Source organism: Petromyzon marinus, chromosome 66 (genome assembly GCF_048934315.1).
Source record: "Petromyzon marinus isolate PM22_M1 ecotype Great Lakes invasive population chromosome 66, UKy_Petmar_22M1.pri1.0, whole genome shotgun sequence".
In the NCBI taxonomy this organism is placed as follows: domain Eukaryota; kingdom Metazoa; phylum Chordata; class Hyperoartia; order Petromyzontiformes; family Petromyzontidae; genus Petromyzon; species Petromyzon marinus.
In genome coordinates, this window is record NC_133732.1 from 3669228 (window position 1) to 3690093 (window position 20866).

The 20866-nt window shown below is 52.0% G+C and overlaps 1 protein-coding gene across 1 annotated transcript in view; it reads right to left on the reverse strand.

Moving 5' to 3' along the window:
• The window catches only part of LOC116957904 (sialate O-acetylesterase-like), a 68904-nt gene that overhangs the window by 44158 nt on the left and 3880 nt on the right, over positions 1-20866 (reverse strand). Inside the window, exons 2-7 of the mRNA XM_076054428.1 lie at positions 16731-16840; positions 13237-13422; positions 10878-11071; positions 8832-8970; positions 7632-7890; positions 601-719 (exon numbers count right to left, since the gene is read on the reverse strand). Coding sequence (XP_075910543.1) covers positions 601-719; positions 7632-7890; positions 8832-8970; positions 10878-11071; positions 13237-13422; positions 16731-16815 — 982 coding nt within the window. The 5' untranslated portion in view covers positions 16816-16840. The remainder of the gene's footprint in view (positions 1-600; positions 720-7631; positions 7891-8831; positions 8971-10877; positions 11072-13236; positions 13423-16730; positions 16841-20866) is intronic.

Consider the following 20866-nt stretch of genomic DNA (forward strand, 5'->3'; position numbering starts at 1 on the left):
CTCTCCCCGTGTCTCTCCCTCCCTGTGTCTCTCTCCCCGTGTCTCTCTCTCCCTGTGTCTCTCCCCGTGTCTCTCTCTCCCCGTGTCTCTCTCTCCCCGTGTCTCTCTCTCCCCGTGTCTCTCTCTCCCCGTGTCTCTCTCCCGTGTCTCTCTCCCCGTGTCTCTCCCTCCCCGTGTCTCTCTCCCCGTGTCTCTCTCCCCGTGTCTCTCCCTCCCCGTGTCTCTCTCCCCGTGTCTCTCTCCCCGTGTTTCTCCCCGTGTCTCTCCCCGTGTCTCTCTCTCTCCCCGTGTCTCTCTCTCCCCGTGTCTCTCTCCCCGTGTCTCTCTCTCCCCGTGTCTCTCTCCCCGTGTCTCTCTCTCCCCGTGTCTCTCTCTCCCCGTGTCTCTCTCTCCCCGTGTCTCTCTCTCTCCCCGTGTCTCTCCCCGTGTCTCTCCCCATGTCTCTCTCCCCGTGTCTCTCTCTCCCCGTGTCTCTCCCCGTGTCTCTCTCTCCCCGTGTCTCTCTCTCCCCGTGTCTCTCTCTCCCCAAGTCTCTCTCTCCCCGTGTCTCTCTCCGTGTCTCTCTCTCCCCGTGTCTCTCTCTCTCCCCGTGTGTCTCACCCTGGTACCACACGACCCCCCACAGGCTCATGTTGAGCAGGGGGTGGATCATGGCATTCCACAGCACGGAGTGAGCCTTGGGAGACCCCGCAAACGAGGCCAGCGCGCCCCTCCCAGCACTGCACACGCCCAGACACACACACATAGATACACGCACAGATACACACACACATAGATACACACACACATAGATACATACACACACATACATACACACACATAGATACATACATACACAGATACACACACACAGATACATACACACACACATAGATACATACATACATACACAGACACACACACACAGATACACACACACGTAGATACACAGATACATACATACATAGATACACACACACAGATACACACACACACACGTAGATACACAGATACATACATACATAGATACACACACATAGATACATACACACACATACACACACACACATACACACACACATAGATACACACACACACAGATACACACACACAGATACACACACACAGATACACACACACACACGTAGATACACAGATACATACATACATAGATACACACACATAGATACACACACACATACACACACATACATACACACACACAGATACACACACACATACACACAGATACACACACACAGACACACAGATACATACACACACAGATACATACACACACACATACACACAGATACATACACACACAGATACATACACACAGATACACACACACAGATACACACACAGATACACACACACAGATACACACACAGATACATACACACACACACAGATACACACACACAGATACACACACACAGATACACACACACAGATACATACACACACACAGATACATACACACAGATACACACACACACAGATACATACACACACAGATACACACACACAGATACACACACACAGATACACACACACAGATACATACACACACAGATACACATGATACATACACATAGATACACACACATAGATACACACACAGATACACACACACAGATACACACACAGATACACCATAGATACATACACACACAGATACACACACACATAGATACATACACATACATAGATACACACACAGATACATACACACACACATAGATACATACACATGCACACATAGATACATACACACACACATAAATACATACACACACAGATACACACACATAGATACACACACATAGACACACACACATGCATACACACACACACAGATACACACACACACAGATACACACACACACACACAGATACACACACACATAGGTACATACACACACAGATACATATACACACAGATACATACACACACAGATACATACACACACAGATACATACACGCACATATACATACACACACACATAGATACATACACACACAGATACACACACACAGATACACAGATACATACACACACATAGATACATACACACAGAGACATACACACACAGATTTACACACACACATAGATACATACACACACAGATACACACATAGATACATACACACACACACAGATACACACACACACATAGATACATACACACACAGATACACACACACATAGATACATACACACACAGATACACACACACACATAGATACATACACACACATAGATACACATACACAGATACATACACACACACATAGATACACATACACAGATACATACATACACACACGTAGATACATACACACACATAGATACATACACAACAACAACAACAACCGCCATTCGCCACTAAGTGGCGGTGACGTCACCACGACGCTTGTGCCAGGTTATGTGCACCCTGAGGCCACGTGAAGTGTCGAACGCCCGCTGGCAGGAGGTCACGGGGCAGACCCAGGTGCCACGGGTCGACTGACTGAGATGACTGAGATGACTGGCTGATGCACCACCTGTGCCCCCTACTGTGCCAACCCGCTGTGCTTTAGCCACCCGGCGCTCCGCTCGTTGTTGTGAGTGTCGCTCCTCCGCCCTCCGTTGTTTTTGGAGGGCGACTGCCTCCAACTGCCCAGTAGCGTCCTTCACGAGCCTCCTCCACAGAGGCCGATCTTGACACCACTGGTACCAGTCATCGGCAAGTCCACTCAGCTCCACGTCCTCCTGTACCACGTCACTCCATCTCTTCTCTAGCCCGTGCCGCGCCCGTTTAGCCCCCTGGATCCGGCCGAACAAAAGCTGTTTCGGCATGCGGTGGCTGGGCATGCGGGCTACATGACCCAGCCAACGCAGCCTTGCCTGCCGGAGGAGCTCACCGATGGGACCGTGCCCAGATCTTTCAAGGATTTGTGAGCTCCTCACACAATCCAGCCTGGTCAAACCCAGGATGGATCGTAGGCAGGGCAGCCTAAATGTTTCTAACCGGCGAAGATGTTCCATTAGGGGGGTCCACGTTTCGCAAGCGTAGAGAAGGCAGGGAATGACCGTGGCCAAGAAGACCTGAAGCTTAGTGCGGAGCGACAGACCAGGTAGCTTCCACGCAGCGTTACGCAACCAATGAAAAGATATTGCCGCTCGACTGATTCGGAGTAAGACCTCTGCTGTTAAACTGGAGCCGGTCATGAGCACACTGCCCAGGTATGGGAAACTCTCCACTCTCTCCACAATTGCTCCATCACCGATTGGGAGTTGTGGGGGTGGAGTGTCCGATGGTACAAAATACCCAGGCAGGTGCTTAGTTTTGGTGGGGCTGATGGTAAGGCCCCATCTCTTAGTAGCACGCTCCAGTCTCAACAGCAGCGTCTCCAACTCCTCCTCTGAATGAGCAGCTATTACCAAATCATCGGCATACATAACGTGGTTGAGCAATAGGGAGCCATCCCTTGACCGCACCCGGGCATCGATCAGCCTCCCATTGTATCTGTACCATATGGAGATTCCCCCGGTACAGCTATTGAAAGCTTCACGAACTACATGGTCAAAATAGATGTTAAATAATGTGGGAGCCAGAGGACATCCCTGTCGCACCCCAAGGTGTACAGGGAATGGCTCTGACTCCCGGCCACGTAGTTTTACCCGGGCCCGCTCACCATCATGAAGGTCCTTAATGATCGTGAGCAGAGGGTTAGGTACTCCAAAAGCACAAAGAACAATCCAGAACCCAGGCCTACTGATGGTATTATAGGCCTTGACCAGGTCAATAAAGCAGAGATGTAGGTCTTGTTGGAATTCGCTACACCTCTGCTGTAGCAGACCGACAGAAAATATGGCATCTGTGCAGGACCGCCTTTTCCTGAAACCGCATTGGGGCTCCGCAAGCCTCTCCTCAGCGTGCCTGGCAAGGCGATGTTGAATAAACCTTGCCAGGACCTTTCCCGGCACACTGAGGAGTGAGATGCCCCTGTAGCTGTTACAGTCTGTGCGGCCCCCCTTCTTAAAGCGGGGGACCACCTGCACTGGCGGAGCCAGTGGGGGGGGGGGGGGGGGGGTGGGGTGGCACGTGCCCCCCCAATGACCCGATCGAAATCCCTGATTTCCATCGGATCACTGGGGTTTATTGGTAATAAATCGGCATTTTGCGACCCCCACTGCCACCGTGCAGCGTATTATTACGTGCCAGGGACTCTGTGAGATGACAGGACGACAGTCTGAGTCCACGATTGGCAACAAGTAACGGCAAAGCGGTTATAAGGGACTCTCAGAATTGTGCGCAGTTGCGTCTACAGAGTCCACGACTTCCCTGAAGGCATCAACACCTTCAGCGAGCGCGATGCCGATCACTAACAACGCGGTGCGAACTTGACCCTCGATCGATGGCTGCGTCATCGCCGCACACACGTCGAATAAAAAGCAAGGGACAAGTCCTTATTAACAACTCCTTACTTACTAACAACTCCTTACTCACTAACTCATTACTCACTAACAACTCATCACTCACTAACAACTTACTTACTAACAACTCATCTTCTTTGGTTCTTTCGGTAAAGTCACGTAGAATGAGAATAAAATAATAAATTGATAAAATAAAATAACACAATATTCTCATGACGTTTCGGCCACAACACAAGCGGCCTTCATCAGGTGAAGGGACGAGACTGTCTGGTAGGACAGCGCTGGAGTGAAACAGCCACGTTCAGATCACGGCCTTTAAGCTGTGTGAGAGGAACAAAGCGCCTTGACAAAGGAATTAGCATATAATTTAGCATTGAAATGGCTGAATGATTAGCTTGTGACTGGTCACAGAAATAGCTATGTTAAAAGTTAAAGCATACACATCCGCAGAGGCACCCATTGTTAAATGAATTAGCATAGAATTTAGCATTGAAATAGCTAAGTTAAGGCATACACATCCGCAGAGGCACCCCTTGACAATGGAATTAGCATAGAATTAAGCATTGAAATAGCTGAGTGATTAGCTTGTAACTGCTCACAGAAATAGCTACGTTAAAGTTTTTACTTACTGACAACTCCTTACTTACTAACAACTCCTTACTCACTAACAAGTCTTTACTTACTAACAACTCTTTACTAACAACTCCGTACTTACTAACAACTCCTTACTCACTAACAAGTCTTTACTTACTAACAACTCCTTACTAACAACTCCTTACTTACTAACAACTCCTTACTTACTGACAACTCCTTACTTACTAACAACTCCTTACTCACTAACAAGTCTTTACTTACTAACAACTCTTTACTAACAACTCCGTACTTACTAACAACTCCTTACTCACTAACAAGTCTTTACTTAGTTACAACTCCTTACTAACAGCTCTGTACTTACTGACTCCTAACTCACTAACAAGTCCTTACTAACAACTCCTTACTAACAACTCCGTACTCACTAACAAGTCTTTACTTACTAACAACTCCTTACTAACAACTCCTTACTTACTAACTCCTTACTTACTGACAACTCCTTACTTACTAACAACTCCGCTATCATTATTCATTGCTGGAGGGGTTGCCCCCCCTACCTGAAAATCCTGGCTCCGCCATTGACCACCAGGGCATCCTTCCAATCCTGCGGAACCCGTCCAGTGGTCCAGACTGTTGTTATGATGTCATATAGGGCAGTCTGTGCACAAACGCCACCCTCCCTCAGCATTTCGCTTGGGAGATCATCTCTGCCCGCTGCCTTTCCTGGTCTCAGACTCCGGATCGCCTTCAATACTTCCTCAGCAGATGGCACCTCAGCCAGCCACTCACAGGGGGTGACATTCCAATATTTGAGGCACCGCAGCCTCAGCAGGGTCATCCTCACCTTGTGCCACGATGTTTTCCTGGCTGTGGGATTTTCCCTCCCCCAGGACCTCACAGAAATGCCCAGCAAATCTGCGAACCTGTTCCTGGGGGTCGGAGATTGGATCACCGTTTTTTCCCCTAATGATGGTAATAGGTGTGGCGCTGCAGGTTACTTTTTTGATGGAGTTAAATAGAGATTTGTGATCACGGGCCACTGAGGCAGACTCCATCTCCTCAGCAACCCGCGACCACCACCCATCCTTGCAGCGCCTCACGGCTCTCCGAACCTCCGAGCGAAGGCTGCGGTAAGCCTCCTCATTCTCTGACGTGGGATTCTGTAGCCGATGACAGTGGGCCTGTCGCTTTTTCTCAACCATCCTGAACACCTCCTCTGTCAGCCAGGGTCTCTGGGGAGGTCTGGACCGCGTACCCAAAGCAGCCATTGCAGCTGCATCAGTCACAGTCCTAAACCTCGCCCATTTACCCTCGACATCAGGAGGAGTCGGGGACGATGCCAATCCCAGCCGCAAGCGATTATGAAATTCTCGCTTGCAACTTTCATCAGCTAGCTGAGACCATGCCACTATGAGTTTGAATGGGGTCCTGGGTGTACACCCACCACCAGAGTAGAAGAGTGGCAGGAGCATCTTACAGATGACAAGTCGATGGTCAGCGGGCAGATCAGCTCCACGGTAGGTCCTGGTGTCAAGGACATGGGCTCGCATCCGCTGGTCCGTCACTATGTAGTCCAGCAGATGTTCTTGCTTGGACCCGGTGTGCATCCATGATGTTGTGTGGATGTGCCGATGCCGGAACAGCGTGTTGGTAATTACAAGCCCATGGGCTGCACAACAATCTAGCAGCCTCCTGCCGTTGTTATTGAGCTGATCTGGCCCATGCCTTCCAATCACTCCAGACCAGGTGCCAACATCATGACCAACTCGGGCATTGAAGTCACCCAAGAAGATGACTCTATCCCGAGGGGCCACTTTAGCCAGCACCTGTGACAGGAGGTCATAGAAGGCATCTGGCTCATCGGCCTTGCCTGCATCCCTCCACGGATGTTCGTCTTCGGTGGGGGAATAAGTAACCACGACCACCACTCCTCGCCTCTGGTTGATGGGAAGGCGAGCCCAAAGTATCCTGGGGCTTACAGCTTCCCACACCTCACCGCCACGCTCCCACGCCCCCTTCATTCTTTTGTTCAGAAGAAGAGCCACACCCTGTTGTTTGGCAGTCTCCTGCCCCGAGTAGAGGACTGTCCACCCCTCATGGTGGCAGGAGCCAGAACCGGTCCACCGGACCTCCTGAATACCGCGGAGATCTAGGCGGTACCGGACAAGCTCCCGACAGAGGAGTGGCAGCCTCTCCTCTGCAGTGAGCATTCGAACATTCCACGTGGCCACCCGCAGCGGCTTTTCGCTGCTTCTGGAGGAGCCCCGAGGGTAAGGATTCAGTCTCCTGGCTCCGCCAAATGGGGTTTGGCCAGGAGACGTCACAGACGCCTGTCCCCCCCGGAGCCTCCGGCACAAGTTTAGTTAGAAACATCCACGGACACAGATACATGCGTACGTACACACAAGACAAAAATCCCCCGTGTAGCCTGTAACACACCGTCGGGGCAAGTGCTGTTAGCGAGCAGCACCTATGAAGGCCGTAACGGCACACGGAGGGGGGTGGGTGGCCAGCACCACTACGCCCGGCCGCCTTTGTCTCCCCAGTGGCGACGTTCACGATACTACACCGCCACACCGGCTACTCGTATGGACAATTCCAGCAGCAGCCAAAACGCCCTTCGATGATCTGAACCTGGCGGCGGCGGCGTCGGCGTCGCCGTAGCCTCCGGGCGCGTGCCGGGCGTGCGGGGCGTGCCGGGCGTGCAGGCCACAACGTGCAAGGGCCTGCGGTGACGACCAGGCCTCCACAGGGGTGCCGCCCCAACAGGACTGCACGAGGCCCACGGGCACCGTGGCGGCCGCCCCGCGGCTCGTCAGGGCGCGCTGGAGGTCGCGGCCGAACAGCCAGCAGACGGCGGAGAAGACGGAGAAGTCTCCCTCGCCCAGGTTCTCTACGCACGGCGGCAGGGAGAGACAGAGACACAGAGACAGAGATACATAGATAGAGATACAGAGAGAGATACAGAGACAGAGAGATACAGAGACAGATACAGAGACAGAGAGATACAGAGACAGAGAGAGAGATACAGAGACAGAGAGAGAGACAGAGACAGAGAGAGATACAGAGACAGAGAGAGACAGAGACAAACAGAGAGACAGAGACAGAGAGAGAGACAGAGAGAGAGAGAGACAGAGACAAAGATACAGAGACAGAGAGAGATACAGAGAGAGATACAGAGATAGAGAGAGAGACAGAGACAGCGAGAGATACAGAGACAGAGAGAGACAGAGACAAACAGAGATACAGAGACAGAGAGAGACAGAAATAGAGACAGAGAGACAGATAGAGAGACAGAGAGAGATACAGAGACAGAGAGAGATACAGAGACAGAGAGAGATACAGAGACAGAGAGAGATACAGAGACAGAGATACAGCGACAGAGAGAGATACAGAGAGAGAGAGACAGAGACAGAGAGAGAGACAGAGACAGAGACACAGAGAGAGAGAGACAGAGATACAGAGAGAGAGAGATACAGAGACAGAGAGAGATACAGATACAGAGAGAGAGACAGAGAGAGATACAGATACAGAGACAGATACAGAGACAGAGAGACAGAGACAGAGAGAGAGACAGAGACAGAGACACAGAGAGAGAGAGACAGAGATACAGAGAGAGAGATACAGAGACAGAGAGAGATACAGATACAGAGAGAGAGACAGAGAGAGATACAGATACAGAGACAGAGAGACAGAGACAGAGAGAGATATCTGTGAACTCCCACCCACTATTCTGTGACCCCTCCGTGACCCCCCCACCTCGTGACCTCCACCCCCCCCCCCATCTTTAACCCCCCCACGCCCCCGCCCCCCACCCCCCAAGCCCCCCCCCACCGGCCGTGGGGATGCTCCAGGGGAGGTCGACTCGCGAGAGGTCGGTCAGCGGCCGCGTCGACTGCTCCAGCGCCACGGCGAAGAGACGGATGCGGGGATAGCGCCAGGCTTGAGCCAGCTCCCAGCTGGCGTTCATTACCTGTGGTGCACACAACAACAACAACAACAAACAACAACCGCCATTCGCCACTAAGTGGCGGTGACGTCACCACGACGCCAGGCCACACACAGACACACACAGACAGACACACACACACACACATAGACACACACACAAACACACACACAGACACACACACACATTGACACACAGACACACACAGACACACACACAGAACACACACACACACAGACACACACACACAGACACACACAGACACAGACACACACACACAGACACACACAGACATAGACACACACAGACACACACACAGACACACACACACATTGACACACAGACACACACACAGAACACACACACACACAGACACACAGACACACACAGACACACACAGACACACAGACGCATAGACAGACTCACACACACACAACAACAACAACTGCCAATCGTCACTAAGTGTCGGTGATGTCACCACGACACTTGTGCCAGGCTATGTGCACCTTGAGACCACGTGAAGTGTCGAACGATCGCTGGCAGGAGGTCACAGGGCAGACCCAGGTGCCACGGGTCGACTGACTGATGCACCACCTGTGCCCCCTACTGTGCCAACCTGCTGTGCTTTAGCCACCCGGCGCTCCACTCGTTGTTGTGAGCGTCGCTCCTCTGCCCTCCGTTGTTGTTGGAGAGCGACTGCCTCCAACTGCCCAGTAGCGTCCTTCACGAGCCTCCTCCAGAGGCCAATCTTGACACCGCTGGTACCAGTCATCGGCAAATCCACTCAGCTCCACATCCTCTTGTACCACATCACTCCATCTCTTCTCTAGCCCGTGCCGCGCCCGTTTAGCCCCGTTTGGGCATGCGGTGATTGGGTATGCGGGCTACATGGCCCAGCCAACGCAGCCTTCCCCACCGTAGGAGCTCACCGATGGGACCTTGCCCAGATCTTTCGAGGATGTGTGAGCTCCTCACACAATCCAGCCTGGTTAAAACCAGGATGGATCGTAGGCAGGCCAGCCTAAATGATTCTAACCGGCGAAGATGTTCCATTACGGGGGTCCACGTTTCGCAAGCGTAGAGAAGGGAGGGAATGACCGTGGCCGAGAAGACCTGATGCTTAGTGCGGAGCGACAGACCAGGTAGCTTCCACACAGCGTTACGCAACCGATGAAAAGATATTGCCGCTCGACTGATTCGGAGTGAGACCTCTGCTGTTAAACCAGAGCCGGTCATGAGCACACTGCTCAGGTATGGGAAACTCTCCACTCTCTCCACAACTGCCCCATCACCGATTGGGAGTTCGTACAAAATACCCAGGCAGGTGCTTTGTTTTGGTGGGGCTGATGGTAGGGCCCCACCTCTTGGTGGCAAGCTCCATGTTCAGCAGCAGCGCATACATAACATGGTTGACCAATAGGGAGCCATCCCTTGACCGCACCCGGGCATCGATCAGCCTCCCATTATATCTGTACCAAATGGAGATTCCCCCGGTACAGCTATTGAAGGCTTCACGAACCACGCACCCCAAGGTGTACAGGGAATGGCTCCGACTCCCGGCCACGTAGTTTTACCTGGGCCTGGGGGAACATATAGTGTGGGGTAGTGACTAGGGGTGAGGCAGGGCACCCCCCCACCCACTCACCCCCCCCACCCACCCCACTCACCCCACCCCACCCACCCCACCCACCCCACCCCACCCACCCCACTCACCCCACTCACCCCACCCACCCCACCCCACCCACCCACTCCACCCCACTCAACCACCCACCCCACCCCACGCACCCCACCCCACCCACTCCACCCCACCCCACCCACCCCACCCCACCCACTCCACCCCACTCAACCACCCACCCCACCCCACCACACCCCACCCACTCCACCCCACCCACCGCACCCCACCCACCGCACCCCACCCACCCCACCCCCACCTGCTTCACGGTCATCTCCATGTTGCTCTGCCCCCCGCAGAGCCACACGTCGCCAAAGAGCACGTCGCTCAGCGTGACGCGGAGACCCCGGCCCCGCGGGGTGGCCCCCCACGACGTCTCCAGCTCCGTGGCCTCCAGAGAGTAAGGGCCGCCCGCCGCCATGGGTTTCAGGGTCACGAACCACGTGCCCAGCCCTGGGGACGGAGGTCACAGAGGAGGTCACGGAGGAGGTCACGGAGGAGGTCACGGAGGTCATGCAGGAGGTCACGGAGGTCACAGAGGAGGTCACGGAGGTCGAAGAGGTCATGCAGGAGGTCATGCGGGAGGTCACAGAGGTCAAAGAGGAGGTCACGGAGGTCGAAGAGGTCATGCAGGTCATGCAGGAGGTCATGGATGTCACAGAGGTCACTGAGGTCACGGAGGTCACGGAGGTCGAGGTCATGCAGGAGGTCACCGAGGAGGTAACAGAGGTCACAGAGGCCAAGGAGGTCATGCAGGAGGTCACCGAAGAGGTAACAGAGGAGGTCACAGAGGCCAAGGAGGTCATGCAGGAGGTCACGGAGGAGGTCACGGAGGTCGTACAGGGTAACGCTAAAATGAAATCGCTAAAGCTGCGTATCACACACGCATTCAACGTATCGTGACGCGTGTCTCTCTGTGTGCGCGTCTCTCACCATATGTCTCTTTGCGATCTGTGTTCTATCACTTCTCTTAAATTTCACACTTAACTTACAATTTAGCAATCTTCGAAATAGCGTAATCAACCAGACCATGCGTTAATTGTGTTTTAACCGACCGTGTGTGTTGCTTTATATAGTTTCATAATTTTTGCTAAACCCTGTTTGATTTAGTGTGCTCCTCCGCCTCTCTCTATGTCCCCTGATGTGCCTGTGTTAATTCTGTACCTGATGATGATTGCCTGTGTTGCAATCGAAACGTCGTGTGCTATTATATAATTAATTTTATTATTATTTCTACGTGACTTTACCGAAAAAACCAAAGTGTAATTCCTGCAGTCACGTTCCACTGTACTCACCACAAGATCCGGTCCGTCGTCTGCAAACTTGAACGATGTTTAGGTTGTCAACGGCTACATTAGCTTAGTTGTCGGAAGAGGGGGATGGCGACGATAAAGTTACAGTGTCGTTACCTGGTAGCAACGCTGCTGCCGCGTTTGCCTGCCGCTCGAAATTAAAAGTAGCTTACAATTTTGTCGTGTCGCTAATCGCCATCGTGAGATCGAAATGTCGTAAGTCGGACCAGCGTTAGTCTGGGACTATCTGTACTTTGTAGTTTGAGTGTCTCCCTACCCGTTGAGATGTTAACTATCTCGCCTGGTCTACAGGAGGTCGTGGGTTCGATCCCAACCCCTGACGATGCCTGTTGTGAGTCTAGAGCGAAAGAGAGTCTAGAGTGAGAGTCTAGAGTGAGTCTCTGTGTGAGTCTGTGAGTGAGTCTCTCAGTGAGTCTGTGTGTGAGTCTCTGAGTGAGTCTGTGTGTGAGTCTGTGAATGAGTCTCTGAGTGAGTCTGTGAGTGAGTCTGTGTGTGAGTCTCTGAGTGAGTCTCTGTGTGAGTCTCTGAGTAAGTCTCTGAGTGAGTCTCTGAGTGAGTCTTTGAGTGAGTCTGTGTGTGAGTCTAGAGTCTAGAGTGAGTCTGTGAGTGAGTCTATGAGTGAGTCTCTGAGTGAGTCTCTGAGTGAGTCTGTGAGTGAGTCTGTGAGTGAGTCTCTGAGTCTGTGAGTGAGTCTAGAGTGAGTCTCTGAGTCTCTGTGTGAGTCTCTGAGTCTCTGAGTGAGTATCTGAGTGAGTCTAGAGTGAGTCTCTGAGTGAGTCTGTGAGTGAGTCTAGAGTCTAGAGTGAGTCTAGAGTGAGTCTCTGTGTGAGTCTCTGAGTCTCTGAGTGAGTCTCTGAGTGAGTCTCTGAGTGAGTCTAGAGTGAGTCTCTGAGTCTCTGAGTGAGTCTCTGAGTGAGTCTCTGAGTGAGTCTAGAGTGAGTCTCTGAGTCTCTGAGTGAGTCTGTGAATGAGTCTAGAGTCTAGAGTGAGTCTAGAGTGAGTCTCTGAGTCTCTGAGTGAGTCTCTGAGTGAGTCTCTGAGTGAATCTAGAGTGAGTCTCTGAGTCTCTGAGTCTAGAGTGAGTCTGTGAGTGAGTCTCTGAGTGAGTCTCTGAGTGAATCTAGAGTGAGTCTCTGAGTCTCTGAGTCTAGAGTGAGTCTGTGAGTGAGTCTGGAGTCTAGAGTGAGTCTGTGAGTGAGTCTATAGTCTAGAGTGAGTCTAGAGTCTAGAGTGAGTCTAGAGTCTAGAGTCGTGAGTGAGTCTGTGAGTCTAGAGTCTAGAGTCGTGAGTGAGGGGCGTGTGGACCTGTCGACACGTTGGCCTCGTGCCTCTGCACCAGCATCCTCGGTCCCTCCCCCTCGGCGCCGCCCCGGTAGAGCACCACCACCACGCGGGCGCCGGGGCTGCCAAACCCCCACACGGGGGCGCCGCTTGGTTCCCTCTGCAGGACCATGTGGTCCCCGTAGTAGGAGGCGAAGCGGAATGTTCCATCTGGCACGGAGACGCGGGGGGGGGGGGGAGAGTCCACGGGAGGGAGGGGGTTACAGTACCCCTGCAGTCCCCAAAATAGTTTTTGTTGCAGTGTTGAGTCTATGGTACAGTGTTGAGTCTATGGCAGTGTTGAGTCTATGGTGCAGTGTTGAGTCTATGGCAGTGTTGAGTCTATGGCAGTGTTGAGTCTATGGTGCAGTGTTGAGTCTATGGTGCAGTGCTGAGTCTATTGTGCAGTGTTGAGTCTATGGCAGTGTTGAGTCTATGGTGCAGTGTTGAGTCTATGGTGCAGTGTTGAGTCTATGGTGCAGTGTTGAGTCTATGGTGCAATGTTGAGTCTATGGTGCAGGGTTGAGTCTTTGTTGCAGTGTTGAGTCTATGGGCAGTGATGAGTCTATGGGGCAGTGTTGAGTCTTAGTGCAGTGTTGAGTCTATGGTGCAGTGTTGAGTTTATGGTGCAGTGTTGAGTCTATGGTGCAGTGTTGAGTCTATGGTGCAGTGTTGAGTCTATGGCAGTGTTGAGTCTATGGTGCAGTGTTGAGTCTATGGCAGTGTTGAGTCTATGGCAGTGTTGAGTCTACGGTGCAGTGTTGAGTCTATGGGCAGTGCTGAGTCTATGGTGCAGTGTTGAGTCTATGGTGCAGTGTTGAGTCTATTGTGCAGCGTTGAGTCTACGGTGCAGTGTTGAGTCTATGGGCAGTGCTGAGTCTATGGTGCAGTGTTGAGTTTATGATGCAGTGTTGAGTCTATTGTGCAGTGTTGAGTCTATGATGCAGTGTTGAGTCTATGGGCAGTGTTGAGTCCATGGTGCAGTGCTGAGTCTAAGGGCAATGTTGAGTCTATGGTGCAGGGTTGAGTCTATGGTGCAGTGTTGAGTTTACTGTGCAGTGTTGAGTCTATGGTGCAGTGTTGAGTCTATTGTGCAGTGTTGAGTCTATGATGCAGTGTTGAGTCTATGGGCAGTGTTGAGTCCATGGTGCAGTGCTGAGTCTATGGGCAATGTTGAGTCTATGGTGCAGGGTTGAGTCTATGGTGCAGTGTTGAGTCTACGGTGCAGTGTTGAGTCTATGGTGCAGTGTTGAGTCTATGGTGCAGTGTTGAGTCTGTGGTGCAGTGTTGAGTCTGTGGTGCAGTGTTGAGTCTATGGGCAGTGTTGAGTCTGTGGTGCAGTGTTGAGTCTGTGGGCAGTGTTGAGTCTATGGTGCAGTGTTGAGTCTACGGTGCAGTGTTGAGTCTATGATGCAGTGTTGAGTCTATGGCAGTGTTGAGTCTATGGGCAATGTTGAGTCTATGGTGGAGTCTATGGTGCAGTGTTGAGTCTACGGTGCAGTGTTAAGTCTACGGTGCAGTGTTGAGTCTATGGTGCAGTGTTGAGTCTATGGTGCAGTGTTGAGTCTATGGTGCAGTGTTGAGTCTATGGTGCAGTGTTGAGTCTGTGGTGCAGTGTTGAGTCTATGGTGCAGTGTTGAGTCTATGGTGCAGTGTTGAGTCTGTGGTGCAGTGCTGAGTCTGTGGTGCAGTGTTGAGTCTGTGGTGCAGTGTTGAGTCTGTGGTGCAGTGTTGAGTCTATGGGAAGTGTTGAGTCTATGGTGCAGTGTTGAGTCTATGGTGCAGTGTTGAGTCTATGGTGCAGTGTTGAGTCTATGGCAGTGTTGAGTCTATGGTGCAGTGTTGAGTCTATGGCAGTGTTGAGTCTATGGCAGTGTTGAGTCTACGGTGCAGTGTTGAGTCTATGGGCAGTGCTGAGTCTATGGTGCAGTGTTGAGTCTATGGGGCAGTGTTGAGTCTATGGTGCAGTGTTGAGTCTATTGTGCAGCGTTGAGTCTACGGTGCAGTGTTGAGTCTATGGGCAGTGCTGAGTCTATGGTGCAGTGTTGAGTTTATGATGCAGTGTTGAGTCTATGGTGCAGTGTTGAGTCTATGGTGCAGTGTTGAGTCTATTGTGCAGTGTTGAGTCTATGATGCAGTGTTGAGTCTATGGGCAGTGTTGAGTCCATGGTGCAGTGCTGAGTCTAAGGGCAATGTTGAGTCTATGGTGCAGGGTTGAGTCTATGGTGCAGTGTTGAGTTTACTGTGCAGTGTTGAGTCTATGGTGCAGTGTTGAGTCTATTGTGCAGTGTTGAGTCTATGATGCAGTGTTGAGTCTATGGGCAGTGTTGAGTCCATGGTGCAGTGCTGAGTCTATGGACAATGTTGAGTCTATGGTGCAGGGTTGAGTCTATGGTGCAGTGTTGAGTCTACGGTGCAGTGTTGAGTCTATGATGCAGTGTTGAGTCTATGGGCAGTGTTGAGTCCATGGTGCAGTGCTGAGTCTATGGGCAATGTTGAGTCTATGGTGCAGGGTTGAGTCTATGGTGCAGTGTTGAGTCTACGGTGCAGTGTTGAGTCTATGGTGCAGTGTTGAGTCTATGGTGCAGTGTTGAGTCTGTGGTGCAGTGTTGAGTCTGTGGTGCAGTGTTGAGTCTATGGGCAGTGTTGAGTCTGTGGTGCAGTGTTGAGTCTGTGGGCAGTGTTGAGTCTATGGTGCAGTGTTGAGTCTACGGTGCAGTGTTGAGTCTATGATGCAGTGTTGAGTCTATGGCAGTGTTGAGTCTATGGGCAATGTTGAGTCTATGGTGGAGTCTATGGTGCAGTGTTGAGTCTACGGTGCAGTGTTAAGTCTACGGTGCAGTGTTGAGTCTATGGTGCAGTGTTGAGTCTATGGTGCAGTGTTGAGTCTATGGTGCAGTGTTGAGTCTATGGTGCAGTGTTGAGTCTGTGGTGCAGTGTTGAGTCTATGGTGCAGTGTTGAGTCTATGGTGCAGTGTTGAGTCTGTGGTGCAGTGCTGAGTCTGTGGTGCAGTGTTGAGTCTGTGGTGCAGTGTTGAGTCTGTGGTGCAGTGTTGAGTCTATGGGAAGTGTTGAGTCTATGGTGCAGTGTTGAGTCTATGGGCAGTGTTGAGTCTATGGTGCAGTGTTGAGTCTATGGCAGTGTTGAGTCTATGGCAGTGTTGAGTCTATGGTGCAGTGTTGAGTCTATGGGGCAGTGTTGAGTCTATGGTGCAGTGTTGAGTCTATGGTGCAGTGTTGAGTCTAAGGTGCAGTGTTGAATCTATGGTGCAGTGTTGAGTCTTTGTTGCAGTGTTGAGTCTATGGTGCAGTGTTGAGTCTATGGTGCAGTGTTGAGTCTATGGGCAGTGTTGAGTCTATGGTGCAGTGTTGAGTCTATGGTGCAGTGTTGAGTCTATGGGCAGTGTTGAGTCTATGGTGCAGTGTTGAGTCTATGGGCGGTGTTGAGTCACCACCACTACCACACCCCCAGTCCTCACTCGTGGTCTCCATGCTTGGCGCTGCCTCCACGCTCACTGCGGTCACCATGGCAATGACCACCACCACCAGCACCAGCGGCGTCATCGTCGCAGCTATCGCCACGTCTGTCCTGCATCCACCACGGGGAGACAAAGGTGGCCGGGCGTGGTGGTGGTTCTGGTGCTGGTTGTGGATGAGCTGGTGGTGGTGGTAGAGGTGGTAGAGGTAGTGGTGGTGGTAGTGGTGGTGCTGATGGTGGTAGAGCTGGTAGAGGTAGTGGTGGTGGTAGTGGTGGTGCTCGTGGTGGTAGAGGTAGTGGTGGTGGTAGTGGTGGTGCTGGTGGTGCTGGTGGAGGTAGAGGTGGTGGTGGTAGAGGTAGTGGTGGTGGTAGTGGTGGTCCTGGTGGTGCTGGTGGTGCTGGTGGTGGTAGAGGTGGTGGTGGTAGAGGTGGTAGAGGTGGTGGTGGTAGTGGTGATGGTAGAGATAGTGGTGGTGGTAGTGGTGGTGCTGGTGGTGGTAGAGGTGGTGGTGGTAGTGGCAGTGCTAGTGGTGGTTGAGGTGCTGGTGGTGGTAGTGCTGGTGTTGGTGGTGCTGGTACTGGAGGTGGTGGTGCTGGTGGTTGAGGTGCTGGTGGTTGTAGCGGTGCTGAAGGTGGTGGTGTTGGTGGTGGCGCTGGTGGATGTAGCGGTGCTGGTACTGGAGGTGGTAGTGCTGGTGGTGGTAGTGCTGGTGGTGGTGGTGCTGGTACTGGAGGTAGTGGTGCTGGTGGTGGTTGAGGTGCTGGCCACTCAACACCTCCCAACGCTCGCCCCACCAGCGTGCTGTCGGGGTGTGTGCCTCCTCGTTGGTGCCATACGGCAACGCTGTGGGTGAGCGGTGCCGTGGAGGGGGGAGGGCCAACTTAGAGTGGCCATTCCCCTCATGGCGTTTGTCGCCACCACAGCCGCCAAAGGGGGCTCTGGACGGGTGCGATGGGCTGGTGTAACCCCCTCCAACTTCGAATAAATTCCCACTAAACCACGGAATAAAGATCCAATTAGGCTTTCGCCGGAGGCCCCGTGGGGACAGGCGTCCATGACGTCTCATGGTTAAACCCCATTTGGCGGAGCCGGGAGACTGAATCCTTACCCTCGGGGCTCCTCCAGAAACAGCAAAAAAGCCACTGTGGGTGGAATGTTCGAACGCTCACTGGGGATGAGAGGCTGCCACTCTTCAGGATCCGGCGTGCATCATGTGTATTTTGTACCATCAGACACTCCACCCCCACAACTCCCAATTGGTAATGGGGTAATTGTGGGCAGGATAGCGAGTTTTCCATACCTGGGCAGCGTGCTAATGACCGGCTTTGGCATCGTGGATGCACGCCGGGTCCAAGCAAGAACATCTGCTAGAACAAATGGGGATGACCCTGCAGACGCTGGGGTGCCTCAAATATTAGAAGAAAAAGTCGCCCCCTGTGAGTGGCTGGCTGAGGTGCCATCTGTTGAGGAAGTACTGAAGGCGATCCAGAGTCTGAGACCAGGAAAAGCACCGGGCAGAGATGATCTCCCAAGCGAAATACTGAGGGGAGGGTGGCGTTTGTGTGCAGACTGCCCTACATGACATCATAACAACAGTCTGGACCACTGGACGGGTTCTGCAGGATTGGAAGGATGCCCTGGTGGTCCCCCTCTTTAAGAAGGGGGACCGCACACACTGTAACAACTACAGGGGCATCTCACTCCTCAGTGTGCCGGGAAAGGTCCTGGCAAGGATTATTCAACATCGCCTTGCCAGGCACGCTGAGGCGAGGCTTGCGGAGCCCCAATGCGGTTTCAGGAAAGAGTGGTCCTGAACAGATGCAATATTTTCTGTCTGCAACAGCAGAGGTGTAGGGAATTCCTACAAGACCTACATCTCTGCTTTATTGACCTGGTCAAGGCCTATGATACCATCACTAGGCCTGGGCTCTGGGTTGTTCTTCGTGCTTTCTGAGTCAATGACTCTCTGCTTACGATCATTAAGGACCTTCATGATGGTGAGCGGACCCGGGTAAAACTACGTGGCTGGGAGTCGGAGTCATTCCCTGTTCACCTTGGGGTGCGACAGGGATGTCCTTTGGCTCCCACATTATTTCACATCTATTTCGACCGCGTAGTTCGTGAAGCCTTCAATAGCTGTACCGGAAGAATTTCCATCTGGTACAGATACAATGGGAGGCTGATCGATGCCCGGGTGCGGTCAAGGGATGGCTCCCTATTGGTCAGCCATCTTATGAATGCCGATGATCTGGTGATTGCTGCTCACCAAAACTAAGCACCTGCCTGGATATTTTGTACCATCGGACACTCCACCCCACAACTCCAAATTGGTGATTGGGCAGTTGTGGACATTGTCGCGAGTTTCCCATACCTGGGCAGTGTGCTTATGACCGGCTCCAGTTTAACAGCAGAGGTCTCACTCCGAATCAGTCGAGCGGAATTATTTTTTCATCAGTTACGTAATGCTGTGTGGAAGCTACCTGGTCCGTCGCTCCGCACTAAGCTTCAGGTCTTCTCGGCCACAGTTATTCCCTCCCTTCTCTATGCTTGCGAAACGTGGACCCCCCTAATGGAACATCTTCGCCGGTTAGAAACATTTAGGCTGGCCTGCCTACGATCCATCCTGGGTTTAACCAGGCTGGATTGTGAGGAGCTCACAAATCCTTGTAAGATCTGGGCATAGTCCCATCGGTGAGCTCCTCCGACAGGCAAAGCTGCGTTGGCTGGGTCATGTAGCCCGCATGCCCAGCCACCGCATGCCGAAACAGCTTTTGTTCACCCGGATAGAGAGGGCTAAACGGGCATGGCACAGGTTGGAGAAGAGATGGAGTGATGTGGTACAGGAGGACGTGGAGCTGAGTGGACTTGCCGATGACCAGTACCAGCGGTGTCAAGATCGGCCTCTGTGGAGGAGGCTCGTGAAGGACGCTGCTACTGGGCAGTTGGAGGCAGTCGCCCTCCAACAACAACGGAGGGCAGAGGAGCAACGCTCACAACAACGAGCGGAGCGCCGGGCGGCTAAAACACAGCAGGTTGGCACAGCAGGGGGCACAGGTGGTGCATCGGCCACTCACGGCAACCTGCTGGGTCTACGCCGTGACCTCCTGCCAACGGCCGTTCGACACTTCTCGTGGCCTCAACGTGCACCTAGCCTGGCACAATTGCCGTGGTGACATCACCGCCACTTAGTGGCGAATGGCGGTTGTTGTTGTATCCATGTACATATGTATCCATGTACATAGCATTTAACCTCTATGGATACGTCTATATATCTACGTGTATCTATATATATACACACAGTACACACACAGAGTGAACACCTTGGATTGCGAGTAACTTGGTCTGCGAGCGTAGACACGCTTTGTACTGCCGTGCGTCACGTGATCACGACTGATGTACGAGTGCTTTGGATTACAAATCCGTTTCCGGAAAGAATCATTGCCCGCAACCCAAGGTTTTTACTAGTATACTGATTCGTTCCGGAAACGTGATTGTAATCCAAAGCACGCGGTCATCAGTCGTGATCACGTGACGCACGGCCAGTGCAAAGCGTGTCTACACGTGCGCTGCTCCGTGTTGTTGCAAGACACTCGCAGTCAAAGTTACTCGCAATCCAAGGTTTTACTTGTGTGTATCTCTATGCTGTGTGTATCTCTATGCTGTGTGTATCTCTCTAAGTGTACCTCTATGCTGTGTGTATCTCTCTAAGTGTATCTCTATGCTGTGTGTATCTCTCTAAGTGTATCTCTATGCTGTGTGTATCTCTCTAAGTGTATCTCTATGCTGTGTGTATCTCTCTAAGTGTATCTCTCTAAGTGTATCTCTAAGCTGTGTGTATCTCTATGCTGTGTGTATCTCTCTAAGTGTACCTCTATGCTGTGTGTATCTCTCTAAGTGTATCTCTATGCTGTGTGTATCTCTCTAAGTGTATCTCTATGCTGTGTCTATCTCTCTAAGTGTATCTCTATGCTGTGTGTATCTCTCTAAGTGTATCTCTATGCTGTGTGTATCTCTATGCTGTGTGTATCTCTCTAAGTGTATCTCTATGCTGTGTGTATCTCTCTAAGTGTATCTCTATGCTGTGTGTATCTCTATGCTGTGTGTATCTCTCTAAGTGTATCTCTATGCTGTGTGTA